Source organism: Anser cygnoides, chromosome 9 (assembly GCF_040182565.1).
Source record: "Anser cygnoides isolate HZ-2024a breed goose chromosome 9, Taihu_goose_T2T_genome, whole genome shotgun sequence".
Lineage (NCBI taxonomy): Eukaryota > Metazoa > Chordata > Aves > Anseriformes > Anatidae > Anser > Anser cygnoides.
In genome coordinates, this window is record NC_089881.1 from 11,770,892 (window position 1) to 11,788,456 (window position 17,565).

The window sequence follows — 17,565 nt, forward strand, 5'->3', positions numbered from 1 at the left end:
CCTCTTCCCAGCGGGCAGCGCCGGCCCCGGGCCAGATCCAGCATGGGCGGCTCCGTCCCTGTGGTCTCCGCTCTCCCTGCTCCCACCTCTGCCAGCGCACACAACATAAATGAGGAGGAAGCGGGCCGGGGAGAGCCGCAGAAGCGATCTCACTTCCCCCGGCCGCTGCCTCCCGCCGCCCTCGTCCACCCGCCATGCCCAGGCCGGGTTTGAGGCCTGCTGCCCACAGGGGGCGGCTTCGGCCGGCAGCGTGCGGCGGGGCTGCAGGCCTCCGGCGGGGACCCACGGGAGATGCACGCAGCTGAGGCCAGCAGTATAAGCAGCTGACCCATCCTAGTGCATTTACTGAAGGTTTTAGGGTAAAACTGCCAGGACTTGGAGGCTCTTTGATCACCAGAACGGGAAGGTATTGAAAGCTTCTGCCATTACATCACTCAGCGATGCAAGCTGGCATGAAAACCAGCTCCCCTCTGCAGTCACACATACTCCCTTCCTGCTGCTGTTCTGCTGAAGAGAAGTGAGAAATTGTGTCATTCATGCAAAGGGAAGCGAAACTATCTCAGCTCCCGACCAAGCCAAGCACGTCCCCACCCTGCTTGCCCTGCCGGTTGGGAGGGCCGAGGGCCCTGCCTCGCCACAGCACTCCCCAGGGCGCATTGCCATCAGCGCTGGGATCAAGCCGCCACGGTCACCCTCCCAAGTCATCTTCCTCCTCCCTTGGGCTCAGCATCTCACCTCTCTGGCGCTTTTGGGATGAGTGACAAAGCCTGCAGGGTTTCAGGACCAGAGTGCCCGCTTGCACTTTGGGCATAGTCCTTGAACTTGTGTAAGAAAACAAAAACACGCCAGGACATGAGTTTCTGCATTTTTTAAACAGAGCCTAAACTGAAGAGGCATTGTCATATCTGAGACCTCATCCCTGCAGCTACATCTGGGAGATGCTCAGCATAGGCTTTCAGGTTTCAATTTGACATTGTCCTCTCGCCCCCATGTGCAAAGACTTAATACAGGAACACGAGACGGGGAAAGTTCAGGCAGATGCTACTAATGCAGATCCTCCCCTCCTGTGCTCCTTTTTCTCACTGAGAAGAGCAGCTAAAAGTCTTCATTTAACAGCTGATTGTACGCTAAAAGTGAAATAAAAATATTTCAGCAGTTTACAAAGCATAAGATCCTACCCTCAAGCTCCATAAGGGCTCAGGTGCCCATCTCAGATGGGAGGAAACTGTTCCATCACCTGAGCACAAAACCCAACCACACCACACCACACAACAAAACACCCCAAAGAGGTGATTTCCCTGGAAATCCACTGCTTGTTGCTGCTGGTGGATACAGGGGCTGCAGAGCTTTAACCACTGCACTATTTGGGATACCATACAAAAAATATTTTAGTCAACATCCATTTCCTTATTGGCAGGTTCATCCAGCACTAAAAATACAAAGGTACATACCGATAGCCTTTTGGGAAGCTGGCAGAGCCCACTTGTTTAAGTTACCATTTAAAAACTGTTGGATATGGCTTACTTCTCCTGAGTGTAGGATGCCGAAGAAACACCACAACTTCATACCCTCAAGCGCAAGCTCTCAGCTTCCAACCACTGAAGTCTTTCTTGTAGCTGCTGTAGTCTTTCTTGTACCATGCAAACAGGTACCGGGGGATTTTGTGGATGGTGTAAAATCCACACTCCCTCCCAGATTTAATATGTTATTCAGCTGCAGGGGGTCTAGGGAGGGCTCAAGCACACAGCACACGCTCACCTACTTTGGTTGAAAACAGCTGAGTTTCCTGTTATCGATCAGCTTTGTCTTGCCTCAGTTTTGAACTCACCTACTGCAAACCAAAGCTGGTGGACTGATTTAAGCAAAGAGAGCAGGACTTAAGGATACCAGTGTGTCTTGCTGCAGGTACATAACTGTGCTTGAAGGTGTGCAAGGGAATGACATTTTGTAGCTGTAGCATACATGCTGCTGTAAACCAGCTGTTTTCACATCTGTCACTGGCTTTATGTTTGCCTCTAAAGATGTGAAACCTGTGCTGTGCAAATGAGAGCAAGTTCACAGTCTGAATTCAGAAGTTCAAGAAAGGACAAAAAATAAAATCACTTTGCAAAACACCTGGGGACATAGCGCAGGCCCTGAGCAATAAAACACCGTAGACCCACAAAGGTTGTGCGTCCCAGGACAACCGTTCATTCGCATGCACTCAGTGCTCCTGCTGCTTCTGGATAAAATTACTGGAGGTTGAGCTGAAGAAACTGGGAGCTCACGAGAAGATCAGGCACTTCACACAGAAGGCAAGAACAGACAAGGCTGTACCTTCATACTATTCTCCATTCAAACACTGCCTGCAGGTAAACATATAACCAAAGAGCTTTTAACAATAGTAGAGCAATCTGGATTAAAAAAATTAAAATAAATCAAGCAAACATGAAACAACTCCAGCCAGCTCACAACAAATCTGCGTGTGCAGGCACAGCAGGAAGGAGACACCCTTGTTCGTTCAGCTTGCAAAACTGCAGAAGAATAAACACCACTTGCAATATACAGTGAGTTTTATTTTAAAGTCCCCCTTCGACAACTTTTTTCAACTGCAGTGGAATATTTTTATTTACTGATTTATTTAAAATAGTCTTTTGACCACAGATCACACATGCCTGAAAGGAAGAAAAGCAGGTCTGTGAATAAACAGACCGGTAAGTGACCGACTAGAGGCATGTTCTGCCACTGAACAGCAGTGGTGATGTTTGCTTTGAGTCTCCCAAATCCCTCCCTGCCTTTGCAGGTGATTGTGAAGTCCCAGCTCAGGTTATTGTCAGGGAAAATAAATCTTAATAAACTCTAATTTCAGGATCAAGGGTTCAAATGAAGAAGTATATTTCAAAAACTCTACTTCTGCATCCCCTGAAAAACCAAAAGCAGAAGGGGATAATGGAGGTAACATTAGCAGAGAAGGTTCCACATTAAACCCTAGTTTTGCACAAAGCTTTGGAAATTCAAGGTACGGGCTCCCACAGCGCTGTTAACTTTGCCCTCTTGTGGGGAGGTGTGAGAATTCATTCTGAAGTCACACTACGTATAACAGAATGAAAAATGCGGCGTATAGGAGAAATTAGCAGATCCGGCATCACTGCTGGAAAAGCTTTCAGTGCTCATTTACCACCTCGTTAATTTTTCCTTGAGACTGAATTATACCTCAGTGTGAGGTAGTCTAGTATCTCTTACAGAAACCAAGCACATCGTCCTCCTAACCCATTTAAAAACCTGTATTGCAAATGTGAAAAAGGATCCCAGAACAGATTTCAGCACTGCACTTTCCTGGCCACAGAAGCCACTGAATTACCCGCATCGTGCAAGAACTGCATGTGGAGAACGGTGGCACAGACAGCACTTGCAGTTGTGTTCTTGCCAGCATCCAGAGCTATTTATAACACATCGAGCTTCTGTAGCCGTGGATGTATACTTGGAGGTGATCGGATCAGCGGGAAATTCCCTTCTACACAGCTGATGATGAAAGGCAGATTCAAGAGGGTAACAAAGGGAGAGAAGACGAGAAGACAAGGGAAAAAACAAACCACGGTCTGTAACACCTAAGGAAAGATAGGGAGCACTTCCAAGTCCTAAACTTTAAGCAAAACGTTACAAACCAGCAGCTTGCAGTTGAACAGGAGCGTACCAGCAACTCCTGGCAGACAAAAAACATAAAGCTCATACAGGTAATAAAATAATAAGGTAATAAAGTCAAAATGAGGAATAATGTAAAGATTAGCTAGAACAAAGGTATCAGTACTGAAACCCAGAGGCTCAGGAATCACCAAGGGCTGGTTACTTCTCAAATACTTGGAGAAAACAAGTTTTATACGCAGTTGCATGATCAAACCACTACCAGCCTGAATGTTATTTTAATTCATCGCTGCTGTTAGCATCGCAGCGAAAATGGGAGAGAAAAAAATAGAGGCAGCCATCTGGAAAACACATCCCCTGTGTCAAGGAAATTTTAGAATATAGATCATCAGCAAACGGGGAGAAAAGCTAATGCATTCCAGTTGGGTTCAGAGGCAGAATACGGCCACATCCGAGGCAAGAGAAACGCAGCCTCAACACAGGGCTCACCCACACGGCCCACCGGATCAGGGCCATCTGCTCCCGGCCAGCTTTGTCACCTGAAACACAGCCAAAAGTTACAAAACCAAATGGCATTTGCCAGTAGAAGGCACACACAGGACTCCCAGAAATGCACACTCACTGCTGCTTTTTAAGCAGAAAAATGGTTTTCAAAAAATCTCCCCAGCAGAGTGAATTTTTGCACAGTATTTTGACTTTTTTTGGTTCCTTCCAGCAAGGAAGGAATTAATTTTGATTTTTTTATGCTCCTCCCCATACATGAAGTATGACGAGATCAGAGGACCAACTGCTAATCTCCCACCAGTTTTCACAGCACACTTACATCTGCGAAAAGATCAGTGTTTTATTCAACTGATAAGCAAAATGCTCACTTATCAAAATAAATGGGATATCCTAAAGGATCCTGAAGCCTGTATCTGTCTGATTTATGTAAGCCACGAGCAGATGTTCCGCTTGACCACAGCGGTCAAATCACTAGCTGGGAAAGGGAGAATAATTCAAGCAGTTGTTTAGCTGACTCCGAAGTAACTTGTAGAATCCCTTTTTCCAGCACATTTTCGGCTAGCTAGCATCAGACCACTTCACCCCTGAACAAGCATTAGCCAAAGTTTGCCACTTAAAAGCAAAATTCTTGATGAAGAGATTTTGGGAAGTGCTTCAGAGCTCCCAACCACAACACCGTCTCCTCTGATTACTGATCACAGTTGCTCAGCCTCACACAGCATTTCTGAGCATTCCTGCGTTCCTGGCTGAAAACAAGCCCTCCTCCAGTTGTTCCTGCAAGATGATCTGTTGAATCTGGTTGGTTTTGAGACGCTGCCCCATCCTGCAGCATGTTGCCCTGCTTTCAGTTACACCTCAGCTCTTTGGGCTTCAGCCATACATACCCACACAGGTGTTTAAGAACTTACCACGCTGAAAGCTCCACGAGATACAGACAGTCGTAACGCCATCCCTCACCCACACGAGCTACCAAATGCACATCCGACCTCTCCTTGATGCCTCTACAACATCCAGCTAATTTTAGGTCAAATGAAATCACTGTCCTTGTCTGAACTATGCCCACAAGCTGCACGAAGCCCTGGAATTAAATTTGCAACTGGCGATTGATCTCTTCTGGCAAAACAAGAACTTGGTGTCGCATGAGCGAAGTTCATCCACGTGCGAGAACGTGCTCTGTGGGACCCTTGCAGACAGGACCAAATTCCTCCCCGACTCAGGCATCGCAGAAACCTTGCAATATACAACACTAAGAGCAGAAAAAGGTATTTGCCTGGCTTGTCTGCTCTTCCATTACCCCCTGGCAAGTACACACAATCCTCTATATATTTAAATAGTGCCCAAAGCATGCTGCTACATGCTTTTGTACACAGGTGGGAATGGGAAAAAAAAAAACAGGGCACAGAAGCCATTCTGATCCAAGCAACAGTAGCAGGACGCTGGACACGCTGGACAGCCAGCCCAAGGACCTACCCAGAACCAAGCAGCAGCCTGAAGCCAGCACAGCCGAGCAGAAGCTAACACATCTGCACAAGCACCGCGTGAATCCTGGTAAGCAGGCATGCACTTGAGTCAGCAAGGCTTTTCAGTGCTCTTAGACTGGAAAAGCTGCAAAACAAGTAAAAAGTAAACAGCGATGCCTTAGCACAGGGCTTGACTACATGTATTAAATCTTACAGGTGTTAAATCTTTATTATTTCAAAATATCTCAAGCACGTCTCTCTTGAGCAGCCTGGAGGAGGCGTGCTGGCTGCAGCTCACGGAGAGGAGAGGTGTCTCCCGGCTTCCCAGCGCCGCAGAATGGGCTCGGGCATGCTGCAGGGCCTCGCTGACTCACATGTCCATGTCAGAAATCGCTGCTCCAGCTGCGTGATTCGTTTGGTACTCAAAGCTGCTCAGGAGACATGGGTGACACAGGAGGGGCTGACCATCCTGCTGTCCCACCAGCATGAACCACCACGAAGGTGGCAGCAGGGGGTGCCCCTTTTTTTTTTCCAAGGGCAAGCTCACCACCTGCTTTCTTCTAAGTACTCCAAGCTCAAAGTATAGAAGATGAATAAAGTCGGTCTCAGAATGATTTACTAAGTGAGAAAAGCTGCAAGCAAACAGCTGCCTGGTTAGTCAAAAGTCTCAGCCGTACGTCACCGGCCAAATACACAGATGTATTTGTAACACATACCCGGCTTAACAAAGGCTATTCAGAAATAACGAGGGAGGGGAGTTAAATTGGATTTGGTAGCACAGGTACCTTTAGTTGTGCGCATCTGGGTCTGCCGCCTCTCTCTTAGAAATTTTTAAGGGTGGTGAGCAAAAAGTTGAAAAGCACCTTCAAGCAAGCACACCTATGTAACACAGGCTAACAGAGTAACTATCGATGAAGTTTAAGTATCGCTCCGTTGTGTTCTCACTATCACACTTGCTTCCAGCGACAGCCCAAGTTTAAGACCTGCAAAACTCTGACAGTGAGCAAACACATCCCTGACAGAGCAAAACGCCCTGCAGAGTTTAATTTTAATAATCTGAATATTAATGGGGAGAGAAAGTCCACCATCAAAACATACTTTCATTAACTACCACTGCTCGTCTTGGATCTTGTTGCTGCGGAGTAGAATTCAACCTGGATTCCTTATTTTTTCCTGCAAGCACCAAGAAATACTGCACTTCCATACTGAAAGCTTCAGAAAGAGAAGCTGAGCAGCTATGCTCGGAAAGGAGGCACCTCTGTTCGGCAGCAGGGCAGTGCAGCCTCGGCGGCGAGCACAATACCTCCTCCGCTGCTCGGTAATTTGCGTCAGGAGACCTCCAGCTGCTAGGAAAGCCTCTTCCCATGCTGCCACGCGCCAGCACCCCCGCCTCAGAGGATGTAATTTCACGAGCACAGCTATTAAACTACCGACTCTTCAGGTCCTCGTAACCACCACCCAGATGTCTCTTCATGCAGCAGATCGCAGGGTCCCAGCGCCGTCATCTTCCTGACGATAAGAATTTTTGTTTGGACACGCCAAACTGCTACTCCATTTTTCCTATCAGCACACCACAGATGTCATTCCAACAATACACACAAATATACCCTTCTGAATTATAGCAGAGTTTATTTTAATATTTTGTACAGCCAGCATTGGTCTCCAGGAATAAGTTATAGTCTTACATAAGTGAGTCCCCCCAAACCCACCCTCAAGGAATGTTCAACTTTCACCATTTCTAATTTAGAGGGAAATTATTTATAGGGCAAGACGCAGTCTGAAGAATGGAAATCAATCTTAATTTGTGAATGAAACTCCTCTGAAGTTCTCAGGGTTTACTTACATCTAATTGGATTCGTGAGCCAGCGCAGTGGTCACATTTTTCAAGACTGCGCCAACACGTTCACACCTCAGTGAAGATGTTACTTTCAGAAACGGGACAGGGTTTTGTTTCCTTTTTCCTACCTCATGCCACATGGTTCTGCTATTTAGACATGTTCCCTACAGTCCAGTACAATCAAAGTTTGTAACTGACTTTTCCGACAGGTACTCACTTCGTGCCAGCCTCACTCCGTTTATTCAGTCGCTCTCAGTACCATTTAAGCATCATTTCTCACTGCATATTTTGTTTCTTTACCACAGCCAAGAGGAACTGACCTCAACATTGCCTTTAAGCAATAAACAACACATAAAACAAATAAATACTTTTAAATCCTTTTAAATGGTAATAACGTGTATACTCTGTTCCAGTGCAGAACCTGGTTATCTACTGTGTAAAAAGCACTCCAAGGAGAGCTCTGCAGCAGCAGGCTGGGCACCTCAGTCACCTGCTCGTGCCACTTTCCTCACGTCACTCGAGTACTGGGGGGTAAACGAGCACAGCCTAAGAGAAATTCCCCCCTGGCTCAGAGAATTGTCAGTGTCCGAGGTCAAGCAATTCACATTCTCCAATGCAAATAAAACAAAATGAGGTTGTATAAAGACTTCCTCCACCCTCTCTGAACAGCACACCATCAATAACTCCAAAACAGTCCAATTCGCTCCGTGAAGCTTTGGGAAACACCAGTGAACGAGAAATGAGAGCCGAGAGATAACCAGAGGGCTCACAGGCTTCAGTCCCTGTTTTAACAGGAGCCCTTCTGCAGCTCTCTACAGACCTTCCTTCCCAGCTCGGTTTCCCCAGAAAGCAGCTCCTTCCCATACCCCTAAGCTGCACAGCCTCTTCAGCCTGCACGTGCCAGAGCAGTGACACACCAGGCAGTTTTTAAAGAGGATTTTAGAAGAACAGTGCAAAGTAAAAAGCACAAACATTGAACCCAATCCAGAATCCCCATCAAACGGAGGCGAGAATTCTGACAGTCCTGACTGAAAACCGGCAAGTGAATACTTGGGTACCGAGGGATTTTATAATTAAAGGTGAAGTCGTAAAGCCTTGAAAAGCCATTTAAATTGAAACTAAGATCGACTAAGAAGCTGAACGTTGCCTCCTCATTCTTTTGAAACATTTCACTACAGTGATTAGAAAGCGTAAGAACGCTTTTAAAAGCTCGTATTTTTGACCTCGAAAGGAAGACAAGCTCAGCACTGTGTTGCAGCTTCCTTTCTTAAAGGTGGACCATGAATTCTGGCAAAAGAAAACTTCCAGGGCACACTTTTTGCATTTCCTACAGAGAACAAAACTATCATTAAAGCTACAGAAGCTTTCAGCTACACAGAAAATGAGCCAATGTAGCACCGTACTCCACAAGAGCATCCCAAAATGCTTTACAATACAACAGAAGTACATTTACATGAATGTTATACACCTGTCCAAGGTTTTTCTGATGCCATGTAGTGGTTTGGTTTTTTTTTTCCCCTTTAAGAAATTATATTCCAGTTAGAATAAAGCAAACCCTTTCTTTTGTTTTAACTGTTCTTTTCAACATGGTCTATATATACAATTCTTAAAATACACTTAAAAATAGCTGCACACATTTTATATCATTATACTGGAGAAGGGCAGTCCAGACAGACCATGCTTCTCAGTATGTTAAAAACTGTAAATAAAACCCAACCAGACTTGCTCTCCTCTGGTACCCATGTCGGCCCAAAGGAGGGAAGGAAAGGAACAAGCAGTTTTAAAATGGGAGTCTTTCACAAAACACGCTACTTACAAATCTCAGGTTAATTTCCTCAAGCAGTTTTATATCAAATCCTTCGTTAAATATTTGAGGTCACGCACTGCCATCTTAGCAATGAAATCTGTTGCAACATGCATGTGTCAGCTTCCCACTCAACCAACTGCAACCCTGAGGATTTTTCTGGCCTGGTAGAAAGAGGAAATGTAACACAATTCCTGAAGTATGGCTGGTCCTCCGTTTCAAAATTCTGTACGGTTTCCTTGATGGTTCTTGGACACACACCCACACTTTTTTTTTTTATTTAAATACACGTTTCCCTCTAACCAACATGCAGATTTCTCCTCCCAGTCATCCACATCTTGACGTCCCAACGAAACAATCCATGTCATCCATCCAAAGGTTTTCCCAGGTAGACCAAAGTCACTTCTGTGTTACCGTACACAGCAGACACTGCCGGATACAGGCAAACTTTTGGCAGTCCTCTGAACGCAACTCCCAAGAACTCATAGCCCCTCTCAAATGCTAACGTTTTGTCTTCCATGTCCAGGATAACTCGAATCCTTTCACCTATCTGGAAACAGAGGTAGGAGAGGAGGGAGAAAAAAAAAAAGAAAAAAAACAGTCAACATACTCAAACGGAGACACAAAAATAAAGCAAAACCCACACGTATTATAGCAGATCAGATTAAAGCAAGGCTCTCCCTTTTCTCATTACCACGTTATTTTTACGACAGGAATTTCTCAATTTCTCTCGTATGTGTTAAGATCCCAAAAACCTCTTCTGCCTGTCTCCAGTGGGCAGATTGTATCTCAACACCTACATAATGATCAACATAATCCTTCACACCTGAACCTTGCGACAGCGCCGTGAGCAAGTATACGGTGCAGTTTCTGCTTCAAAATACCGCAGAAATCTGTGAATTTTTGAATGGCCTCTGCCCAAAGTTACCTGTATTCTGCATCTGGTTGTTGTTAACACTGACCTGTAAGTTCCGCAAAGAGCAATTTTAAAGTCAGTGAACTTGATTTAAAAAGGTAACCGCCACAGACAAAGCATACTCAAACATACTCCTGATGGCGCAAGTACCGTCACAGGCATTCCCTGACCAAGGCAGAAAGAAGTTTCAGTGCAAAGTCTGGGCAAAGTAAGCATGAAAAACCTCAGATAGATATACACAGGCAAGCCAAATCAACACCGAATGCAAGAAGAGACTTGGAGCAGGGCGTACACAATGCTCCCTGCATTTATCTAGTACTTACTATTTTCAACTATAAACAGAAGTCGCAGGCACCAGCAGCAAACACAGCATGATATAGCACAAACTTCTTATCCCTGCCAGCCAACCGCAATGCTGGGGGATTGCTTCCAGCCAAGACATTTTTTTCTTCGAACTGACGCTAACGAATTTCTATTACCTTTAAGAATGTTTTCCACGAGCAGATCACTGTCGGTTTCTTACCGAGCATAAAATACTTTAAAGGATCACCAGTTTGAGCTCTCAACGATTTTTAAGAAGAAAGCAACGACTGCAAGCACCATTCACCCTTGAGTCCCCACGAGAGTTTTCTTAGCTTTAAAACCCTTCCTCACCCCGTTGCTGCAGAAAGGCCTAGTCAGGGACAGCAGGAAGTGACTGCAAGTGGGCAAGCGGGGCAAGTGCTGAGCCAATTCACACGTCAGGAAACGTGAAATCTAAATGTCTTCAATTATATTATTTTCAGTTATTAATTGCAAAAATGGCAGGTATAGCTTCTAGACAGAATTAACTGCTTGGCAGTGAACTTTTATGTGAAATTTATAAAGTAACAGTTAATGCAGAGATCTTCACACACAACTGACACGCAAGGCGTTATTCGTACCAACCCATGACGTTACCAGATGGGGATTTTACTGCACACAGCTTAAGTTGCAGCGTGAGGAAATCCAGCAGTCAAAATGTGGCTGTGCAAGCAGCCAGAGGAACAAAGGTAAACACTTCTAGACAGACAAAAAGGTAGCACTTACTCTTTAATAACCTGAAACTATCTGGACTTCATAGCCCAGCTGAAGGACGTCAGCTACGGGAAGACCGCCAGAGAGCAAGCAAACAGCACTCAGCGCCACTGCGGGGTTCTGCAGGAAGGCTCTTACCTGAGCGCTAGCCTCAGCTCACAGAGGGGTGAAACACCTACTGCATGCGGCCACCTTATCGCGGGGCAAAGCCTTACTCCACAGAGCTGAAACAGCGTTGTCAGCTTTTGCTTTAAAAAGCAACGTGGTGTTAAAGCACCACCCACGATACACGGGCCTCGCCTGATATCTGAGACAGAAGCAGGGAGATGCCAGAGGACCAGGCAGGCTGAACAGGTGTAACATAAGGAAGGGGTAACTAAGGAGAAGAAGCCTCGCAAGGCAAAATTGCCTACCTTCTGCAGGGATGGCAAAGGGATGCTCAGATGGGCACGTAGGCCCAATTCAGCAAGCAGCTGCGAGGCGCTAGGGAAGCCGGCCCCGCAGGCCAGCTGCCAGCGGCCCGTGCCAAGCCCCGCTCACCTGGTATTTCGGCGCGTTGTTGCACTGAGGGAAGCTGCCGTTGACTTCCCCGTTGTGCAGCAAGTTATTGTCCACCAGGTTCCAGCCCCAGCTCTGGTCGTCGCTCCCCAGCAGGGCCACGTAGCCCTGGCACTGCATGGCCGCCCGCTTCGTGGCGATGCCGATGACGGCCACGGTGCCCAGCGGGCCCTCCCACCACACCTCCCAGGCGTGGCGGCCCTCGCTGAAGCCGATCTTGGTCCTGGCCCCGTCGGTGCTCTGGGCGATGGGGTTGCGGTGCAGCGTGAAGCCGTTCTTCTTGATGTAGACGTTCCTGGAGCAGTCGTTGGTGCTGAAGGCGTGGTGGAAGGCACGAACCTGGGGCGGGGGGGGGGGGGGGGTAAACGTGAGGTAAAACCCCCGCTGCTCTCCACCCGCCCCGCCTCGCTTCTCCACGGGCTCGGCCCGGGCGGCTGCCGGGGTGCCCGTCAGGCCGCGGCGGGGCCCGCGCTCACCTTGCCCTTGTAGGTGGGCACGTTGCAGAGGATGTCGGTGCGCAGCGCCTCCTCCGCCAGGCAGCGGGCGGCCAGGCTGCGCCACACCTCGCTGTTCTCGTCGCCGTGCAGGACGCGGTGCCACAGCTTGCACACCAGCGCGCAGCTCCGCAGCTCCCGCAGCTCCAGGTAGGAGAAGACCAGCTCCAGCACCCGCCCCGGCAGCCGCCACCCGGCTCCCCCGCCCGCCGCCGCCGCCGCTACCGACGACGACGACGACGCCGCTCCTCCGGGACCCGCCGCCATCTCCTCCCCCCACCGCCCCCCCCCCCCCCCCCGGCCGCGCACCGGCTCGGCCGCCCCTCAGGCGGCGGGGCGCGGGCAGGGGGCTCGGAGCGGCTCGGGGCGGCTCGGGGCCGCTCGGCCTCCCTCAGGCGGCGGCGGCGGCGGCAGCGGGCCCGTCCCCAGCGCTCCGCCCGCCCGCCCCGCGCCGCCCGCCCAAGGCCTCAGGGCGAGGGGGCGCGCGCGGCCGGCGCCGCCATCACAGCCGCGGGCCGCCCGCCCCGGCCCGCCCCGGCCCGCCCGCCGCGCATGCGGAGGGAGGGGACGGAGCCTCCCTGAGGAGGCCGGGAGCCGGCAGCCGGGCTCAGTGCCGCTCCGCCGCCGGCCGTTCACCCCCCACACACACACACACTCCCCCCGCCATGGCGGCCCGCTGGGCGGGCGGGCACTCCGGCGCCGTGCTGTGCCTCGGCGCGAGCCGCGAAGGGCTGGTGGCCTCGGGAGCCGAGCGGGGCGAGCTGGCGCTGTGGGGCGGCGGGGGAGTCCCGGCGGGGCGGCTGCAGCTGCCCCCGGCAGACGACGTGACCGCGGTGGCCTTCTCCCCGCGCTGCCCCAGCCGCCTGTACGCCTCCCACGGCGCCGCCGTGGTCGTGCTGGACGCGCGGGCCCTCGCCGAGCCCGTGGAGCGCTTCCAAGTCAACGAGGAGGAGATCAACTGCCTGGCGGTGAACGAGGCCGACGGCTTCTTGGCCGCGGCGGACGATTCCGGGGCAATAAAGGTGGTGGATCTGGAAAGCAAGAAAGCCTGCCGCTCCCTGAGGCACTCAAACATCTGCTCCTCCGTTGCCTTTCGCCCTCAGAGGCCGCAGAGCCTCGTCTCGTGCGGACTGGACATGCAGGTGATTTGCGTGCCATGGGCAGAGGTTAGGGAGGCGAAGCGGTAACCACGTGTAGTGAGGCGCCGGCACGCCTTCACCGAGAGCCCCCGGAAAACCCTCTTAACTTTTCCGAAGCAGGTTTGGCAGGGGCCGTGACAGCGCGGGGCTTTCTGTGCCGTAACCTGGCAGGTGCTCTGCCAACCCTCCCCGTGAGCGGCTGCAGCGTGGAAGTGGGTGGCGTGGGGGGAACTGGGAGATGGCGCAGAGCAGGCCGCGGCCGCGGCGGCTTTCTGTGTGGTGGAGCAGAAGCAGGAGTTGCCCCCGGTGAGCAGCTGTGGCTGCAGACAAAATGGGGATAGGTAGGAAAACAAAATGCCTGAAGCAGACAGGATGCTAGCGAGAATGCTTTAATGCGGACAGATAAATATCTGCCCACTGTAAGGATGAGCTGTTTTTATAAATTTATCCCTTCTTTGCAGTAACCTCTTGGAAGCATTGAATGTTCTTTGCCTTTCCACTTGATGAGGCAGAGAAGCGTAAAACTTTGTCCTTTGCAGAACCATCCTGAGAATAAACCATGCTAAGGAATTAGCAGAGTCTTGAATTACATTGCCAAAGCTGACCATGCACAATAGATGGTTTTTGGTAGTTTCTTTCCAGTGGTTGAGATCTGATCGCCTTCCTGTTTCAGCCTGAGATTAAAACTCCCCTCTACAAAGGTTTCCATGGTTCTAGTAGCATTTGGGGGAAATTTCCTTTGACAGCATCATGCACCACATGTTCTTAAAACCATTTTTTTTTTCATTTTTAAAGCTACTGTTTGTAAAGAAAAAAAAAAAGTTGGTTGATAGAAGTCTGACAGATTTTTTGACTGCCACGTTTAAAAAAAAAAGCACTCAAAATTAGTCCAGCATCGACTAAAAGATTTTAAATGAAGTATCTGAGAAACTTTTTTTCAGGGGTACTGAGGTATCAGTCTGAGAGTAGGAAATGCACTCAGCACCTTAAACTGCTTGCTTAATTTCATATGCCTAAAATACAGAATCACAAGCCTACGGCTGGAACCTTTTACCGTAATTGTAACCATTTACATACTGTTTTTGTGAGAGCAAACTGGTTATTTGTTGTGACTCCTTGTATGTTTTAGTGCAGCTCAGCAAATGAGTTGTTAGGTGAAAGTATCCCCAAAATAGTAGACATTTGTTAGTGTTCTTCTACAGTGAAAAGTGTATTTTTCTGCTTCAGGGCTGGCTGTAAGATCTGTCACTTCTCAAAGAGAAGCTGAGTTGCAGGATTCTGAAGTGCTGAGTTGCAGCATGTCTTTGGACAAGTCGCCAGCCCTATGAGTATGGAAACATTTTCTGGGTTCGTGTGTCAAACTCAGCAGCTGATGAGAACTGAAAATTAGGTCACTGGCGTTTTTTTCAGAAGTGCCACAGAAATGGGGAAAAGGCCACAAGGACAGAAAATACTTAGTTTGCATAAAACTTGCCACTACTTGTTAAACGCATAAAGCTGTTGCAGCGCTGTCTGTGATGAGAATGGGAGTGTTTGGCTGAAGCAGTAAGACCCAGCCCCTCTGACTTACTCTGCTCTGCACAGTCATCACGGACGAGTTTTCCCTTTCATTGGTAGCCAAGTAGTTTTAATGCAGCAGCGGGAGCAGGGACTGCTGAAACAGAAAAGTGAAAAGCAATATGTTTAGGATTCCAGATAAGCAAACAGCATATCAGTACTGAATTAGACAGACTTGGGCTTTGATATCTGCTGGCCTTGCAAGTAATCATCATCAATTCATACTATAGAAGTAACAAGGGTATAATTTTTAACAGATGCCATTTAAATCTACAATACTTGAATTGCTGTGAGGCAGAAGCATCTGAAGGAATGGTTTTTGCTTCATAAGCAGCTGGGAGGCAGGGTGGCACTTCAAAAGCAAGTTTAAAACCACCACCTACCTCTGCCTTATCAGGAAATGCATGCTCTTCCTTAATAAGGTAACGGGACAAACCAGATCTACTGATTTGATATAAAAAGTACAGAGAGATCTGTTTAAAATGGAGGGTCTGAACTATTGTTTACCTTTTGCTATTCCATTTCTCAAACACATGAGAGTGAGAAAATGATTGTTTTAGAATAATTATGCAGCAGGGACAGAACTAAAATTCAGAATCATAAAGCTCTCTTTTCATTCACTGCTCATGTCTTGCCTTTTAAATAATTAAGATGTGCAGTATATCATGATTACTACTGCCGAGATGAATGGAAAAGCTTTTAGAACAGCATTTTCATCCATCTCATGCTCTAAAGGCCTGAGTCATTGACTCTGCTGGGAAGGGCACTGTGATGGCTTGCAGTGTGCCGTGGAGATTTGTCTTATTTGGCAGGTGAAGATCAACCACTTCTCACAACAGATCTTGGGTCTCTTGCACTCATACACAGTCCTTGCTCTGCCAGAGCCAGAATTAGTGGTTTCTTTTGCTATTAGTAAAATGATCTGGTTCTACCTAAGAATCTGATGCTACATCTTGTGTCCTTCGAAGTAAAACGGATTTTTTTTCCCCCCCCAGGTTATGCTGTGGAACCTGCAGAAAGCTCGCCCCCTGTGGACCACAAACTTGCAGGAGTGTGAAACAGAAGACAATCCACAGTCAGCTGGCCAGCTCTTTAACCCTCCACTTGCACATTCCCTGTCTGTCGCATCATGCGGCAACATCTTTGGCTGCGGAGCTCAAGATGGTAAAGTTAGAATATTCAGAATCACTGGTGTCAAGTTCGAACATGAGCTGGAGTTTAAAGGTCACAGCTTAGGAGTATCACAGGTCCTCTTTATGCCAGAAACATACTGGTTGTTGACTGGAGGAAACGATGGGAAAGTCTTGCTCTGGGATGTCAGCGGTGATGTGGGAAAGCAGCAGAAAAGCCCAGCAAAGTCCCTCCAGAGAAGGAAGGCCCAAGCACCTGCTTCCACCAAAAAAGATGGAAAGCTCAACAAAGCAGCTTCAAATGACCATGCTAGAATTTTACCAAAGCTAACCATTGAGCATGGAGAGAAAGTGAACTGGCTCACGTGCACAGAGATCAACGGCTCCAGGAGAGTATTAGTTGCTGATCAGAGTAGTTCTATATCTGTTTATCCGTTGCCAGAATCGTAGCCACTGAAACGTTGACAAATTTGCAGTGAAGAATCATTCCTCAGCATTTGAAACATGAGTCCAGTTAAATCCATCGACGGTGGATTGAACAATGAACCCCGCTGCACCCTCAGCAGCGGCAGGGAGTTTGCTGTTCTCACACAAGCACTCGTGACGTAATTGGCCTGGTGCTCTATTTTCAGCAGCTTGTGGTGTTCGCTGCAGCTGCTATTTAAAGGCTGGCGATTTGTGTCCTGAACTTAAGTGAAATTGATTTCAATAGATTTAAGGATAATATTAGTGCACGACTGACCTGAAAAATTAAGGTTGGAGGAATAAATTCATGCTAGCAGGGAAATCCACAATGCTAAATGAGGATGCTCAGCAGTAACAGAGTTGCAACTGGCTGAGCTCCTTGCATTTGCAACTATTTCGGTGCTTTACGTTAATGTCCCTGTTAAACTGTGTCACAATTAGCTTGAATTGGATCTAGTAGAAATATGTTTTTCATTATTTTGCATATAAGACTAGAGAAGCATTAACTAACTAACGAGTAATCAAAGTACTTAGACAGTCATTGTCAATGGGATTTTTTCACAGTGCAGTAAACAAAGGAGCAGGAGAAAACGGTAACATCTGTTTAATGGGTCAGCTGTCGTAGGCATTTAGTTGTGTGTATCCCAAAGAGAAAAATAACTATTACCTTTGTCTTAATAAATGCTTTCTCTCACTGCTCCCATGTGTTTATATTCTCTTGTTAAGCATAGGTGCTGTGAAAATTGTCAAGAAGTGTATTTTATAGCCCATCAAGGGGTAAATACAGAGGGCCAAATGCACTGTTCTTCACACCCAAATACTTCCACTGCCTTCCCAAAGCTGTTAGAGATGCTACAAGCAGAGCTTGGTAATTACAGCTTGTTAGAAACATCTCTTAGTTTGCAAGTTGAAGGTGGGGAGAGTGCAGCTACGTGGGAATGCTGCAGCTCTTGATGTGTGTAATTCATGCTAGATTTCCCATGAACAGACAAATAATTAAAAGGGGGGGGGGGGGGACTTTTTC

General features: G+C 48.0%; 2 protein-coding genes across 2 annotated transcripts; one reads left to right on the top strand and one right to left on the bottom strand.

Annotated features, from left to right (window-relative positions):
* Positions 1-7,189: 7,189 nt before the first annotated feature.
* FBXO45 (F-box protein 45) lies at positions 7,190-12,534 on the bottom strand. Its single transcript, XM_048077202.2, has 3 exons — positions 12,233-12,534; positions 11,739-12,095; positions 7,190-9,776 (listed from the first exon to the last, which is right to left on the bottom strand). The coding sequence occupies exons 1-3, from the start codon at positions 12,515-12,517 to the stop codon at positions 9,591-9,593; spliced, it is 828 nt and encodes a 275-aa protein (XP_047933159.2). The 5' UTR covers positions 12,518-12,534; the 3' UTR covers positions 7,190-9,590.
* Positions 12,535-12,782: 248 nt separating this feature from the next.
* On the top strand, positions 12,783-17,240 carry WDR53 (WD repeat domain 53). The gene is made up of 2 exons (XM_013186053.3): positions 12,783-13,392; positions 15,942-17,240. Exons 1-2 carry the CDS (start codon positions 12,916-12,918, stop codon positions 16,524-16,526), a joined length of 1,062 nt encoding a protein of 353 aa, XP_013041507.3. The 5' UTR covers positions 12,783-12,915; the 3' UTR covers positions 16,527-17,240.
* Positions 17,241-17,565: the final 325 nt, after the last annotated feature.